At 36.9% G+C, this 18,017-nt stretch overlaps 1 protein-coding gene across 1 annotated transcript; it reads right to left on the reverse strand.

Moving 5' to 3' along the window:
* Positions 1–1,784: 1,784 nt before the first annotated feature.
* LOC125501699 lies at positions 1,785–4,132 on the reverse strand. The gene is made up of 7 exons (XM_048658092.1): positions 3,667–4,132; positions 3,337–3,488; positions 3,016–3,263; positions 2,758–2,942; positions 2,525–2,684; positions 2,310–2,440; positions 1,785–2,188 (listed from the first exon to the last, which is right to left on the reverse strand). The coding sequence occupies exons 1-7, from the start codon at positions 3,883–3,885 to the stop codon at positions 1,811–1,813; spliced, it is 1,473 nt and encodes a 490-aa protein (XP_048514049.1). The 5' UTR covers positions 3,886–4,132; the 3' UTR covers positions 1,785–1,810.
* Positions 4,133–18,017: the final 13,885 nt, after the last annotated feature.

An 18,017-nucleotide genomic window follows, 5' to 3' on the forward strand; every position in this document is an offset into this window, starting at 1 on the left:
CTCTAAATATATTGAATCCTGCAGAGTGCATGAACGTGACATAAGTATCTCAAATATTTGTCTGAGGCAAATATACAAATTCCAGTAAGAATTATTTTCTGGAATCAAATCACCAATTATGAGACCAAGGTACCTGACAAATGTTATTGTCTGTGAAGCGGACATTCCCAATCGACTAATTTTCAGCTTTTCTTTTCTTAAGAAGGGAGGTCTGTTTTTATTGTTTTCGGACCCAAAGTCAAACCCACCAATTTTTTTATTCAGTTGATCTAACGTAAATAGTTTCAAATCAACCACAAAATGTGAAATTATTTGCGCAAGATCATACTGACATGTTCCTTCAAGTATATCATGCATAATGTCACATGCCAGGTTTTCAACCGCGTGGAAAGAAACTAGCTCATTGAACATGCAGTCCTCCGAAATTCCAGTTTTGCTAACGTCATCTACGTCAAGATCTGTATTGTAATTAGCAACAGTCCTCAATAAATTGATATCCTCTATAGTCTGACTTTTGAGTGTATCCCGAGATACTTTGCAAAACCTGCAAGGGTAGTTGGCAGAAAAACTCTCAACAAAACCACACATTTCGTGTACACCCAAATTATCACCAACAATTGCAATACAACAAACATAGATATCGACTCCATTCCAAGTGCAAATAGGATCTTGCTCCATGTCCTTCAAATCATTCAGAAGTGGTTGAAACGTAGCTTTGTTTCCGAATTCTACTCTATCTTTATTACAAAACAAAAGCGTTAAAAATATATTTTCAAGTAGCGATTGAAATTCTGGAGGAATACACGCTAGAGAGAAATAAACAGCGCCGAGTTTGTGCCTGCCAGTTTTCCCGCCTAAGGGATTATTCGTTTCTAATTCATCGAAGTATACGACAAGTGGTAAGATTTTTCTTCCGCAGAATCTACTTTGTACTTTCAGGAATAGTTCTGCTTGAACGATATTCGTAATCAGAGAAGATTTCAGAGATAAACTATCGATGTAGTCAATAATCGTCTGTAGAAGAGAAGGCATCGTGAATAATTTTTTGAGTACGCTCTTTATAGATATGAATTGGCCGAAAACATTTACTGGAGTTATTGTGAATGTTCCCCGAATGGCTTTGCTTTCCAGAGTTTCACCCATCACGTAAGGAGTAGGCTCGATATAACAACCCGTTTCTTTGAAATATTGTAATCTACGGTAATCTGTTTGTAAATCTTTGAAGGGGGTTGCGCATATGGTGAAGGCTCGCTCTATCTCGGCTTTTTCTCTGTCTTCTAAATTCAATTTCTGCAATTTTGACATTACTATAAGCTGAAGATCCTGAATTACCGTACTGCTGATGAACTCTCCTATCATGTCAATTACAATTTGGATGTGTCGACGAGTCAACGAACTTTGACCATATAAATCGGAAACAAAAGATACAGCAGATATTTTGAGTCTACTGGGAAGATCATTAATTGAAGGTTTTGGAATAACCGATGGAGGAAAATCTTGAGGCTTATCCACGACGTTAGTTGTAGTAGTTTGTTTAATCTGAGAAGACGAACACAACGCAGAATCGTTTTCTATAGACAAATTCAATTCCCTCTCATCTAATGCTACCAAGCCGTGATGCTTTTTGAGTAAATGCTGTCGAAATGCATAGATGCTTTGAAATTCGCGGATTCATTTACCTTGCTTACAAATAAAACGGTTATGCAAACTAAATCTGTGTTGGAGTTTGAAATGACTCATAAGAGTCGGAACATCCTCATAAGAAAGGTTACAGACGAAGCAGTGGAACATCGTGAAATAAAAACAACTATTAATTTTGGGACTCAGGCTCACCTGACCGAGAATTTTCTTTCTTGGCTTGGTTGAGTTTCCCAGTAAGGATTATTACGGACTTTACTTGTTTGTCCCATCTGGTTGTTCGCTTGTAAACATACTTCTGTAAGAAGAGCCAAACTTGTTCACTTTGAGGAGGATATGTCGCATTTAAAACCTGGAATATTTTATAGCAAATGTCCACGGCCTTCAATGGACTTTCCACAAGGTACAGCGTCTCATCTACGTTTACATATGAGTGCTCAATAGCCGATAGTCGCGGACCAAGGACAATAACGTAAGGTTGAAGTGGTTGTTTTATTTTTGCCATCTTTTCTCGCTGCTGATCTCTCGCCATCTCTAGATCTCCCGGAACCTGCGAACAAGATTAGAATGATGAGTTATGACTTATATGATAAAAGATCAAAAATCAGCAAAGAGCATCTCAATCCAAATAGAGTCCAGCTCCGAAATTCGATGAATGGGATATTTCTCACCTTCACGTGTAAGATGAATCCGTTTATTGATTCTGCACAGCTGGGTTTCCATGATCCCTTGGCTAGACGTACTACGGTTGATGGTGGGCAAATTACAGGTAGCAGACTTAGTAGTATAGCGTCTCTTGAATCTGCCAACAAAGCGATTTATGATTTCTTCATTTTCAATTTTCACCTCGTAATTTTTTTTTGCTATTATTGGACAATCAACACACCTGGGGTAATGTCACTGTCTTTTAAGTTGTCTAAGAAGGGAATATAAGCTTTTTCTTTGATCTCGGACCTCATAAGGTTTTCTAGTTTTGTGGAAAGCATGGGCCACTCGGAGTAAATACTGAGTCCATCGTTGAACATATAGTTGTAGTCACTTTCTAGCTGCAACACCACTCCAAATTATCATATGCACACAGTTCAATAAGAATAAAAGGTGATCATATCCGATATTTACCAACGTATAGCCTAATGGTTGTTTCACGACTGGCCACGCTTCGATTATGCTGTTAACATTGCCGATTGCTTTATGAAAATCGGACTGCCTCAGTGCCCGTGAAGCATTCCAATGCTCGACGACTGATTCCCAGGGTGCAGTATTATGCCTGAGCCAGTCTTGGTGCACGGTACAAACGCGCTTATCTGAAAATTTATCGATGTTTCAGACAAAACGATTATATGCCTAAACATTTCTAAAATATCTTGACTGCCTTACTCTCTGTGTCGATAGAATCAGATTCCCCCTCGGTCTCCTCAATTTTTCGTTTCCGACCTCTATGAAGCCCAGCTTTCTTAAGTTGCCGCAACCTATTCCTATAAGCATCTACGAGCTTGCCTTTAGAAATTTTTTGCTGAGATCCTTCTGTGTGCGGCGCCACGTAATAAATCTCTTTAGTTTCTGATGGGAATAATCCGATAATTTTGTTTGCTAATTCATCAAAGTGGTGATTTTTGTACTGAATGCTAAAAATTGAATAGATCTTAAACACGTCTCAATGAGCATATTATTTCATAGGTGCACGTTTGCAATTCTTACGGTTGATTGAGTGGATCAGTTTTCGATAGTAAGGACGTGATTATTAGGTCCACCAGTTTTCTACGAGTTGATTCGTCAAAATCTTTTCGTATCTCGTAGATGCTTAATGTTACTTTTCCAAAGATTGATTCATTCAATAGTTTTGTCAAATCCTGTACAGATAAGAAGATGTGTACATAAGATAGACGTATATATATAATACTCATATACAAATCATGTAAATGGGGGAAAGTAACGAATGATCGTAAGAATATTAATAAAATCCATCAACGATGAATGAAGCGACTGTCAAATCAAAAGTTCTAACCAAACGGTAGCATTTTCAATTACCAATGAATGTAAACTGGAGTCGAATAATACATCGCCGCTATTCAGATCAACTTCCGAAATTTGAACAGGTATGACCTCAACTTTTTGGTTTTTCGGCTGATTACAATGATGATCGTCTGGCTGCAGGTTTTCCTTATTTTGCTCTTCGTTCGTTTTGATATTTTGTGGTCGTTCTGGTGATTTATCTAAGCTTTGTAAGCCCGTTATTTGTCTTTGCATGAGATGATCTCCGAAATCTGCCTCTGTGACAATGATAGGTGGAAGACTCTCCTCTACCGGCTTAATGTTTTCCGTTAAATCCTATACGATCAAAAAAATAGTAAATTTTTTCGAATATTTTCTAGAAACCTCAATTGCTCAACTGAATCATAACAGTCATCGAACCTAATTAATAAAACAAGAATGCATAGGACTGATCGAAATACTTATAGCTGTATGCAGATATTATGTATACTCATCGAACACAAAAAATCACGTAGAACATCACAATTTTAATGGATGAATTCATACCTCGATGCTTGATAAATCTAGTGAAATCAACTCGGATGTTGCATCAGATTGCGCTTCTGAAGCCGTAGTTGGAATAACTTCAAATTTGCTTGACATAATGGCTTGAAACGTGGCTAATGCTTTCTGAAATTTTGACCTTGGTCCGATTTTCGTAATCAGCTGTTCTATTTCTTTAGAGTGAGGAGATATAGCTAATAGCGCTTCCTGGTCGATTCCCTCATCTATATATAGCATACAAGTAACAAGAAAACAAAAATTTTCATGGCGAGAACGGTACGAGCATCACTCAGAAAAAACTTTTGTCAAATCAACCAGAATTTTGTAAATATGCATTGAGATATGAAATTAATCATTCCTCTGCAGAATGAATGTATCTACAACGTTGACTTAACAGTGGTATTTTCTGTGAAATGCAGGTGGCAATAAAATTGAAATATTTTGCCCGATCGCAAGAATTAATCGAAATTAATCACCTCATAGGCGACAGTGGGGTAATGGCGGTCGGCTACCGGACACGATTTTTTAGCTTTGTATTACTACTTGTCAACATATTGTCTATTATAAACAAAAATTCTGGTTATTTATGTCACGTCAAGAATTACCGTAATTGATGTTTTGTTTATAGTTTCATAAAGAATCGAGTACGTTGTTACGTCCCACGGGACTCCTAAATTCAAAATTTCTAATATCCCCTAGGTTTTAACTAAACAAAGGTCCCAGAGATGACCATTCGAACCTGAGATCTTGCAGATGTGGAATCTGGAGAGTCGGTCGTAAAACCCTAGAATAGTCTAAACAAATCCCTGGTCCGCACGCACATTTTCAGGCCAAGACCCTTTTCTTCATATTGTAAACCACTCCGAGTTCGAAATATTCCATTAGCTTCATATATTGCTTCAATTATTAAGAACCAATTTTTAACATTTACCAATGAACAATTTTAAACCGTCTCCGCGTTAATAAAACATTATCACACACTCGTTACACTTGTTAAATTGAAGAATTCAGTCAAATTTCAATCTTATAATATAAAATCCGTAAAAAACATGATAGAACCTTCGTTCAAAAACAGAAATCAATGATTCAAATTCACTAAGAATTTTCCATTCCGGAGTTGGTAAAAATCCAGTTTGTTCATTAAATAATAGTAAACTTTCAAAAACCGAACAATTTCCCGAGGATAGTAATAAAACTCAAGTGTTTGTACCCCAGAAAACTACCCCAGCATAACCAGGCCCAAGTGGGAGAAAAACTCAACCAATGGGATATTTTACACATTTTGAACAAAATAGATAAACACACACGATTGGAAGAACCCCCAAAAGAAAATTCCAACCAATTGTAGGAATTTACAAAACACCGCCCTCAAAATCCTGGTATAAAAACTGGAACTCAACTAAAAAAGTTCAGGATAGACAGAATAATTCAGCCCAGTTACACAGTTCATAGTTCACAGTTCAGTTACACAGTTCAGTTCAGTTACATAGTTCAGTTATAGTCACACAGTTCCAGTCTCAGTACCAGTCTCAGTTCCAGTCTCAGTAATACAGTTGCAGTCACAGACTAAAAAGTATCAGACAAAACTCACTCACTTAACTCATCCACCAAAAACTTAACTTCAGTCCAGTTTTCTAAAAGTTGAATCGGAAGTCCACCAGTGCAGTTCGCACCATCTTCTCCAATTCCAAATCAATTCGAGCAAGGTGTTATTCTCATACATTCTCCACTCTTTCCAAAATTCTTACTTCCCCAATTCATTCCACTCCCGATTCTAACTTGAGTTTTTTTTTATCAACTGTTAGTTAGTATTTTTATGTTATAAATTTTGTATTTTATATTTTATTCGGGAAATATAACCACGTATTCATTCAAAATTCACCCTTGTTTCCAATAATTAATTCTTCAATTTTACCAATTTCAAATTTATTCAAAAGGAAAAGTCTGTGTCAAAACGAACTCGCTTTAACCGGCTGATGTTCGTTTTCCTCTAGATTTTCCTTATGAATCAGGCGGCTATTGAGAAACTCGCTTAACCCGGCTGTAGTTATCTCAAGAACCAAGTGATTCTTACGAGTAAATTCGATTTTTATATAAAATTCCAGTAGAGTTTAAACCTAATTTTCCCGATTATAAGCAAATCAATAAATCAGATCCGAGGAGACAAGCATATAAAACCAAATCCCTCTTCGAGTAAAACATCATCCTCAAATTTCCCGTGTTATTATTAACCACCGCTATTTCCAAGTTTGCACTGGTCTCGAGTCCCAGGTGAAAAGTGCTAGCACTTGGACCCAAAAAATCGAGACACACACTCTCCTGTTCACGTAAGATCCATCCCAAACAAAACTAAACCGATCGGACGTAACAGAAGAAAAATTTTTGGTGGCAGCGGTGGGATAGTTAACAGTGCACCAAGTGAAATAGAACGTTAATAATAACAAAATTTTAAGTGAATTCCTTAAATAAGTGCAAAAACTTCGAACTATGCAAATAAAATGCCAATAAATCGAACACCTAATAAAGAAATTGAACAAGATCAACCAAAACTAAATCCCCTGGATCTTCAGGCCAGCACATCTGAAGAAACCGGTGCCACACCTTCAAGGGTTCAAAATAAATCTCTTTTAGAAAGACTCAAAACAGGCAACATGGCCGTAAGTGACGATCATCATTATGTATCCATGAAAATCGCTTTAGAAGCTATCCCAGTGTACGATGGAACAAATATTCCGCTGACACAATTCATCGAGGGATGTGAAGAAGCAAGAGATCTACTACCTCCAACTGCAGAAAGTAGCCTAGTTAGATTAGCACGAAATAAACTTCGGGGTAATGCACGAGTTGCAATTCAAGATGCGCGATTTGAGAAAATTGGAGACTTTATCAATTATATTAAAAAATTGTACGCACCCGCAGAAACAGTGTACCAAGTTCAGGGGAAGTTAGGTAATATATTTCAGAAAGACAACGAAAATGTGGTATCGTATGCAAACCGCGTTCGAATCCTCGCGAAACGCATTAAGGACGCATATCAAAATGAACACGGAACTGTCACCGAAGAATTTCAAAAATCAGTCGAGATCAACGCATGTTCTTGTTTCAAACATGGTCTAAGGTCAGAAATCGAGATGCGAATGCCCGCGATCACAGGTTTCGCCGAAACTATCGCAGAAGCCGTTAGAATAGAAAAGGAAAATTTAGCACGCATGGGTTTGCGGAATCAAAAAGCTTACCGAGAAACAGGTCGTTTTGAACACAATAGAGTTAACCAAGTAGTTTCCGAAATCCTGGTCTGTCAACTATGTAAAAGAAAGGGTCATGCGGCAGATACCTGTTGGAAGTTTTTGAACAGTAGTAATCAGCCAAATCCAAACGCCCCTACCAGTACAGAAGGAACAGATAAATATCCGATAGTTCAACAAGGGCAAGATCCTCAGACAAACAAAGGGAAAATGTGTCGCTATTGTAAAGCACCCGGTCATTTACTTGAGGAATGTCGTAAAAGAATGTACAATAATAGTAGAAACGAAAAATTTAGAAATCAGGGAAACGGGTTTGCACCCTTGAGAGAGAGCGTGGCTCAAGGGGAGTCGGGTATTTCGATGACCCAAACGCGCCCAGTAACCGTAGCAAACACCAAAGAGGAGAACCGAAAATCACCACAGTAAATGTAGTTCAATCTGGATATATAGCCACAGTCAAAATACAAAGTTGTGGATTCAAATTACCGGCAGTCCTCATGATAGATAGTGGTGCAGCTCCAAATTTATTGAAAAGGAAAGTGCTTGATCCCAATACGTACATAAATGAAGCAGAAATATTGAAACTTAGTGGAATAACGGAGCATCATGTAACCACTTTAGGTTTTGTCACAATAAACATCTTAGGTTATAAAATTACTTTTCACGTGGTCGACAATGATTTCCCGATCAAAGAAGACGGAATTTTGGGATCCGAGTTCCTTGTCCAATGTCGAGCCAATCTCAATTACGCCAAGAACTGTTTAGTATGGGACGATATTGAACTACCATTCGAATCGGGAAAAGTCGTTATTCTTCCTGCTAGATCAAATACACCATTTCATGTTATAGTGGCAAATCCGGAGATCATTGAAGGGTATATACCTCGCATAGAAGCTGAGGGTATCATAACTGGTGATGCTGTCGTTAGGGTTGTCAACGGTTTAGCATACATGAGGGCAATAAATACCACAGAACGCGATATTTCCGTAGCGATTCCGACTCTAACAATCCGGCCTTTTGAAGAAAGTGCTAACTCCGAGAAAGCTGATGTTCACTTAGGTAGAATAAGCGTCGAGTTAGATTCTAAGAAGGCAGAAACTGAACCGCTACACAAACATGCTAATTCAAAATCCGAGCCAAGAAAGCTCAATCCTACGCTGAATCCTACGCTGAATCCTTCGCTGAATCCTTCGCTGAATCCTTCGCTGAATCCTTCGCTGAATCCTACGCTGAATCCTACGCTGAATCGTACGCTGAATCCTTCGCTGAATCCTACGCTGAATCGTACGCTGAATCCTTCGCTGAATCCTACGCTGAATCGTACGCTGAATCCTTCGCTGAATCCTACGCTGAATCCTACGCTGAATCCTACGCTGAATCCTTCGCTGAATCCTTCGCTGAATCCTTCGCTGAATCCTTCGCTGAATCCTTCGCTGAATCCTACGCTGAATCCTACGCTGAATCGTACGCTGAATCCTTCGCTGAATCCTACGCTGAATCGTACGCTGAATCCTTCAGTGAATCCTTCGCTGAATCCTACGCTGAATCCTTCAGTGAATCCTTCGCTGAATCCTACGCTGAATCCTACGCTGAATCGTACGCTGAATCCTTCGCTGAATCCTTCGCTGAATCCTTCGCTGAATCCTTCACTGAATCCTAAATCTAATTCAAAATCCGAGCCAGGAGAGCCCAACCCTTCGCTGAACCTTCAATTAGAATCGAAATCTAATAATAATATAGAAGAGCTAAGTCATTTATCAAATTCAAACACGGAGCAAAGTAAAAATGAAGAAAGAACAAATAAATTGTATGAATTATTACGACTCGAACATTTGAATTCAGAAGAGAAAGAGAGCATGAAAAAACTCATTATCAAACATTCCGATCGCTTTTACATACCTGGAGAAACTTTAAATTTCACTCCAGTACTTCAACATCGAATCACCACAGTTGATAACCGACCAGTGAACACGCGACAGTATCGGTTTCCACCTATTCACAAAGGTGAAATTAATCGACAAGTAGAAGAACTGATAGATAAAGAAATAGTAACATCTTCCGAATCACCTTACAATTCACCTATATGGATAGTCCCAAAAAAACCAGATTCCCAAGGCAACAAGCGATGGAGATTAGTATTAGACTTTAGAGCATTGAATGAAAAAACTATAGGAGATGCTTACCCATTGCCAAACATCACCGAGATCTTAGATCAACTCGGAGGAGCCAAATACTTTTCAGTATTCGATCTCGCGTCCGGGTTCCATCAAATAAAAATGCACAGCGACGATAGCCACAAGACTGCTTTCTCGACACCTTACGGACACTACGAATTTAGTAGAATGCCATTCGGGCTCAAGAACGCACCCGCAACCTTTCAAAGACTGATGGATAGGGTATTAATAGGTTTGCAAGGAGTAGAATTATTTGTATACCTAGACGATATAGTTTTATATTCTAGATCCCTGAGAGAACATGAGATAAAATTCGAAAAATTAATGGATAGGCTCAGGAAAGCAAATTTACAACTACAGCCCGATAAATGCGAATTCCTACGCAAAGAGGTCGCATATCTAGGACATATAATTTCGGAGGACGGAGTAAAACCGAATCCGAATAAGATAATAGCAGTTAAGGAATTTCCACGCCCGAAAAATGCAAAGAATATTAAACAGTTCCTTGGTCTAGCTGGTTATTATCGCAGATTCATAGAAGGGTTTTCAAAGATTGCGAAACCACTCAGTCATTTATTAAAGAAAGATGTACCATTCCAATGGGATGATACTCACCAAACAGCGTTTGATCAATTAAAATTAAAATTATGTCAGGAACCAGTATTACAATATCCAGATTTCACGAAGCCTTTTTTAATAACTACAGATGCATCAGGTTACGCTATAGGAGGGATATTAAGTCAAGGTCCGATAAATAAAGATTCACCAATAGCTTACACCTCTAGAGTCCTGAATGGAGCTGAGTTAAATTATTCGACAATAGAAAAGGAATTATTAGCTATAGTATACTCGGTGCAATATTTCAGACCTTATGTATATGGCCGAAGTTTCACATTGGTGACAGATCATAGACCATTAGTATGGTTAAATTCAGTTAAAGATCCAACCTCACGTTTGATCAGGTGGAGGTTAAAATTAGCCGAGTATGAATACACCGTAGTTTATAAGGCAGGAAAGACGAACGTCAACGCCGACGCACTTTCAAGAAACCCTGTTGAAGGATCAACCGAAAGACGCGTACTACCGATCCAAAACGATCCAGATGAAGTCATGATCGACGATGGAACATACTCGAACGCGACGTTTTCCAAATACACGGGATCTTCGCCACAAAAGGTAGATATGATTGAAGAAGAAGAGCTACCAGCTAGAAAATCACCCACAGTCACGATGAAAACTAGAAGTAAGACGAGTGCAAAAACCGATGCAATTCCATTTACAAGAGAGGAAATACTCCAGAAACGATGTATTAATCGTCAAACGAAGGTTGACATCCATAACTCGAAAGATAGCGGAGATGAGCAGCAAAGCGATGAAGACCCATTTGAAGAGGATGATAGACCTTTAATTGATCGAATACCAAAATCAGTTGTAGCAAACCCTAATGAGTACGAAAACGAGGACGAAGAGGCCGACGAAGAGAGCGGAGAAGAAGAGAATGACGGAAGAACAAGATTACGGAACGTAAAATTACCTACGATATATGAGTCATCAACAGAATCCGATTCGGACTCAGAAACGGAACCGAATCCTAAATCAACCGCAGATAAATTTTTCTCGGACGAAGATTCCGATGAAGATAGTGACTCGTCAGAAAATGAAATCCCAGAAGATAACAACCAACAAGAAAAAACGTCAGACGACAATTTTTCAAATTCACGAGATCAATTAACCATGGAAAAAGATAATTACGCATACTTCATCACCCGAACAGGCAAACCATGCGATAAGGGATCGATGTTACTTTCCCAGCAAAAACAACTACCTGAGTTCAAAAATCCGCTGATTGGAGAAGTATCCATCATCAAAAGAGGAACTAAATACCATTTAGCCTTAGTAGCCAAAGAAAGTGAAGACACGATAGTTACCAAAGATATAGTCCCAGATTTAGCAAAATCATTGAGGAAAACGATAGATAGGTTTAGAATCGGTACAATAAGAATGGCTAGAACACCTAAAATAGATGAGGTCAGGTGGGACCGAATAGTTGACGAATTTCAAACCGCAATTAATGGCTGCGATGTAAAAATTACAGTTTGCATGGGATTAACTCAATATGCATCGGAAAACCAACGTCAAAATATTATAGAAGAAGCCCACTCTTCATCATTAGGAGGACACAAAGGTGTTACGAAAACCTACGCTAGAATTCGTCAAAGATTTTATTGGAAAAATATGAAGATAGACGTTCAGGATTTTATCCAGCACTGTTTGCAATGTCAATTAAAAAAATTATGCCGTGTCAAGACAAAGCAACCTATGATAATAACAGATACTCCACTCACAGCTTTCGACAAAATATCCATGGATATAGTAGGCCCTCTGCCGTTAACTAACAATAATAACAAATACATTTTGACAATACAAGATCACTTAACGAAATTTTGCTTAGCTGTACCTTTAGTCAGTATGACCGCTTCTTGCGTAGCGAACGCCTTCGTTAAGAGATTTATCTGTATATTCGGTTCACCGCGAGCTTTGTTAACAGATCAGGGAACGAATTTTATGAGCACATTGATGAAACGTTTAGCTAAACTATTCAAAATAAAACAGTTTAGAACAACAGCTTTCTACCCACAAGCTAATGGAGCTCTGGAAAGGTCACATCAAGTGCTAGTCGAATATTTAAAGCAATATGTAAAAGAAGACAGCGAATGGGACGAATGGTTAGATTTAGCTACGTTCTCATATAATACCAGCGTCCACGAGGGAACTAAGTTCACGCCATTTGAACTGGTTTTTGGAAATTTAGCACGTCAACCCTCCAGCGAAGAAATAGAAGACGAGGAACCTTTACCAACATACAATGAATATCTAATGCAAATGATGACACGAATTAATGTTGTACAAAAATTAGCACGTCAAAATCTTATAAACGCCAAGCAAAAATCCAAGCAGTACTATGATCGAAAAATAAATCCTCAAGAATTCAGAATTGGAGATAAAGTATTCCTGCTAAATGAACCGAAGAAAGGAAAATTCGGGGACCAGTATAGTGGTCCGCATAAAATTATAGAAGTCTTACCAAGTGGTAATATAAAAATTTCGCACAAAAATGCAACACGCGTTGTACATGCCAATAAATTAAAACACTCACACGTAACTATGCAAGAAGAATAATAATAAAATCAGAACAAACGAACTCAAAATATATTACTATAATCCCACTTTCAAAATAAAGAAATAAAACCTTTCATGTTCCTTTTGTATTTCATATACCTATACGTTTTGTGTAAACATACCAACTAATTATTTAATCGCAATTTTTTTGTAAACCTTACTCAATTACATACATGTTGTTGACAATTAGTTTAAAACTTCGCTTTAGTTAATTGTAAGATTTCTCTGTTCAACCTGTATACGATATCGCAGATTCCACTTTCTGAATGAACGCCAGGCATCCTTAAGACCCCTAACGTTCAACTCAGGGGGGGAGATGTTACGTCCCACGGGACTCCTAAATTCAAAATTTCTAATATCCCCTAGGTTTTAACTAAACAAAGGTCCCAGAGATGACCATTCGAACCTGAGATCTTGCAGATGTGGAATCTGGAGAGTCGGTCGTAAAACCCTAGAATAGTCTAAACAAATCCCTGGTCCGCACGCACATTTTCAGGCCAAGACCCTTTTCTTCATATTGTAAACCACTCCGAGTTCGAAATATTCCATTAGCTTCATATATTGCTTCAATTATTAAGAACCAATTTTTAACATTTACCAATGAACAATTTTAAACCGTCTCCGCGTTAATAAAACATTATCACACACTCGTTACACTTGTTAAATTGAAGAATTCAGTCAAATTTCAATCTTATAATATAAAATCCGTAAAAAACATGATAGAACCTTCGTTCAAAAACAGAAATCAATGATTCAAATTCACTAAGAATTTTCCATTCCGGAGTTGGTAAAAATCCAGTTTGTTCATTAAATAATAGTAAACTTTCAAAAACCGAACAATTTCCCGAGGATAGTAATAAAACTCAAGTGTTTGTACCCCAGAAAACTACCCCAGCATAACCAGGCCCAAGTGGGAGAAAAACTCAACCAATGGGATATTTTACACATTTTGAACAAAATAGATAAACACACACGATTGGAAGAACCCCCAAAAGAAAATTCCAACCAATTGTAGGAATTTACAAAACACCGCCCTCAAAATCCTGGTATAAAAACTGGAACTCAACTAAAAAAGTTCAGGATAGACAGAATAATTCAGCCCAGTTACACAGTTCATAGTTCACAGTTCAGTTACACAGTTCAGTTCAGTTACATAGTTCAGTTATAGTCACACAGTTCCAGTCTCAGTACCAGTCTCAGTTCCAGTCTCAGTAATACAGTTGCAGTCACAGACTAAAAAGTATCAGACAAAACTCACTCACTTAACTCATCCACCAAAAACTTAACTTCAGTCCAGTTTTCTAAAAGTTGAATCGGAAGTCCACCAGTGCAGTTCGCACCATCTTCTCCAATTCCAAATCAATTCGAGCAAGGTGTTATTCTCATACATTCTCCACTCTTTCCAAAATTCTTACTTCCCCAATTCATTCCACTCCCGATTCTAACTTGAGTTTTTTTTTATCAACTGTTAGTTAGTATTTTTATGTTATAAATTTTGTATTTTATATTTTATTCGGGAAATATAACCACGTATTCATTCAAAATTCACCCTTGTTTCCAATAATTAATTCTTCAATTTTACCAATTTCAAATTTATTCAAAAGGAAAAGTCTGTGTCAAAACGAACTCGCTTTAACCGGCTGATGTTCGTTTTCCTCTAGATTTTCCTTATGAATCAGGCGGCTATTGAGAAACTCGCTTAACCCGGCTGTAGTTATCTCAAGAACCAAGTGATTCTTACGAGTAAATTCGATTTTTATATAAAATTCCAGTAGAGTTTAAACCTAATTTTCCCGATTATAAGCAAATCAATAAATCAGATCCGAGGAGACAAGCATATAAAACCAAATCCCTCTTCGAGTAAAACATCATCCTCAAATTTCCCGTGTTATTATTAACCACCGCTATTTCCAAGTTTGCACTGGTCTCGAGTCCCAGGTGAAAAGTGCTAGCACTTGGACCCAAAAAATCGAGACACACACTCTCCTGTTCACGTAAGATCCATCCCAAACAAAACTAAACCGATCGGACGTAACAACGTTGTTCTAAGATTTTGTATTTTAGGTGAAGATCATTTTTTCGCGTAGAAGTTACGAAATCTCTCCTAGAAGCGACTAAAACTACTCCATTGCACTATCCTTTACTTAATAGTTTTGTGTATTTTCTAAAATTTCTGAAATCCATAGTTTTTGTATATCATTCGATCTCAGTTCACTTTCCCCCCCTTTCCCAACAAAATATTTAATCTTATAGTCCTTTTGCTGCTCCAGTCACACTAGCTTTCAAAAAAGATGAAGGAAAAAAATCAAGACTGTGCATGGACTTTCGAGATCTAAACAAAATTATAGTTCCACAATCACAACCATTTTCTAGAATTGAAGACTTGATGGTAAAAACGAGAGGGTGTAGATTTTTCACGATATTAGATATAAACTCAGCATTTTGGGCAATACCACTTCGAATTGAAGATAGAAGAAAAACAGCTTTTGTTACACAAGAAGGACATTACCAATGGACGTGCATGCCGTTCGGCTTGAAAACATCACCTGCCATTTTTCAGAGAATCCTAAGTAATATAATTAGAAAATATAAATTGAATGGATTTGCAGTCAATTACATAGATGATATCTTAATTTCTTCCGAAACATTTGAAGAACATATTAGTCATATAAAACAATTATTAGATGCGATAGTACAAGAAGGGTTCAGATTAAAATTATCAAAATGTTCATTCGCTCAAGACTCGGTCAAATACCTAGGCCATACTATTAAGCACGACTCAGTGACACCACTGAATGACAATCTCGCTGCAATACAGAATTTTCCAACACCTACAACTCAGAAACAGGTCAGGCAATTCATAGGTAAAATTAATTTTTATAATAAATACATACCTAAATTCTCAATATTACTAGATCCTCTTTATAATCTACTAAGAAAAAATCAAAAATTCATTTGGGACGAAAAATGTCAAAATGCATTTGAAAAAATGAAAAGCTTACTGTGCTCAGAACCTATACTAGCCATTTTTGATCCAAAACTACCTATAAACATATATACAGATGCTAGTTTACAAGGTATTGGAGCAATATTTAAACAAATACAAGAAAATGGAGAAGAAAAACCGGTGGCATATTTTTCTAGAAAATTGAATGAAAGCCAAAAGAGAAAAAAAGCGATTTACTTGGAATGCCTTGCGATAAGAGATACGATAAAATACTGACATCATTGGCTGGCAGATAAATCTTTTACAGTTTATTCGGACCATAAACCACTGGAAAAATTGAATATAAAAGCCAGAACAGATGAAGAATTAGGAGATTTGACCTACGATTTATCTCAATATAATTTTAAAATAGTTTATTCACCTGGAAAACAAAATATAGAAGCTGACACACTGAGCAGAAACCCAGTTTTAGAACCTAACAAAAATGAAGAATGTTATATACAAACAGCAAATCTCGTCAAATTAGAAGAAATAAAAAACGATCAATCTACAAATATAAATATACAAGAGAAAAAAGAAAAGATTTTTGAAAAAAATAATGTTTTCTACAAAAAAATAAAAAAGAGAGATAAAATTCTATTGTCAGAACAATTTAGTTTAAAATTAATAAAAAATGTACACAACCAATACTGTCATTTAGGCATAAAACAAATGGAGGATAAAATAAAACCGTTTTATACGGCGAAAAATCTAACTTACAACATCAAGGACATATGTAACAGCTGTGAAATTTGCATCGAGAACAAATCAAGGAAAAAATTTAAATTAGGACAAATGTCGCACCTAGGACCGGCCACTCGCCCATTTGAAATTGTATCAATAGACACCATTGGAGGTTTTGGAGGAAACCGTTCGACAAAAAAATATTTACACCTGTTAGTAGATCATTTCACACGATACGCATACATCGTAACTTCAAAAACTCAATCTGCAAGTGACTTTATTAAATTGATCAAACAGATACCACAAAACGAGAAAATAGAAATGATACTATCAGATCAATATCCTGGAATAAACTCTAAGGAATTTAAGAAATTTTTACACCAAGAAGAAATACAAATCATATTTACAGCTGTTAACGCACCATTTTCAAACGGTTTAAATGAAAGATTAAACCAAACTTTAGTTAATAAAATAAGATGCAGAATAAACGAAGAAAAAAATAGAAGAGCCTGGACTAGTATAGCACAAGAATGCACGAAAATTTATAACGAAACTGTACACACTGTGACAACATTTTCACCAAAGTATCTAATGGAAGGCAAAGACATTAATATTTTACCAGAAGAACTGCAAGAAATAAGAACAACGAAAGATCTTCAAAGAGACAGACAAATAGCTTTTCAAAACACTTTAAAATCCCATAGTTACAATAAAAAATTTTTCGATCGAAACAGAGAAGATTGCAATCTACAGATCGGTGAATTCGTATATGTTGAAAATGGTAATAAACTAAACAGGAAAAAAACAGATGAATTACGCATAGGACCATACAAAATTTTAGATAAAATATCAAACGTTATTTTTAAAATAGATACAGGTCACAGGAAAACAGAATCGAATATATTTCATGTAACTAAATTAATTCCATGTTAATTAATATCTTTGTTATTCACTCCGAGCCGGGGAGATGTAAAAGAAATACATTAGTTTGTATGCGTGTATTTCTTTCACAAGCTTTCTCTTACTGCGCATGCCTGTAGAACGAGGGGAGTACAGAAAGAGATAGAAAGATGCACACAAGATAAGAGCCACGTGCAAGCATTAAATTTGCTAACATTGTTAATTAATAATAATTTCGGAATAATAGCTTTTAATGTCGTTTCTTGTTTTTACAGGTAAGCGTGTGTAATTGTATGTAAATAGTTGTAAATAAGTTGGAAATAATAAAAATCTTGTTTTTACAGTGAAACATCATAAAGTTATTATATCCTCATTCGTAACAGATAATAAGAAATAAACTTATTATATATAATTGAACTATATTGGGAAGAAATCTGCTGCACGTACGTACGCAATGCGGCTGATGCGGTCTACGATGTACCAAGTAGTGGCCTGTGCACGCGCTACGCTGCACTCTAGCAAGTCTGAACCGGCACTTTGGTACGATGTACCAAAACATTTTGTTGTTAATACCAAATACTTGGTTCAGCCGATAGACAGTGCAGAGCAGATTCACAGTTGCAATATTCATCGCGCACTATGGTGTAAACCACCAAAAGATTTTGTTGGTCTCTT

The sequence above is a fragment of the Athalia rosae genome, chromosome 7 (assembly GCF_917208135.1).
Source record: "Athalia rosae chromosome 7, iyAthRosa1.1, whole genome shotgun sequence".
Lineage (NCBI taxonomy): Eukaryota > Metazoa > Arthropoda > Insecta > Hymenoptera > Athaliidae > Athalia > Athalia rosae.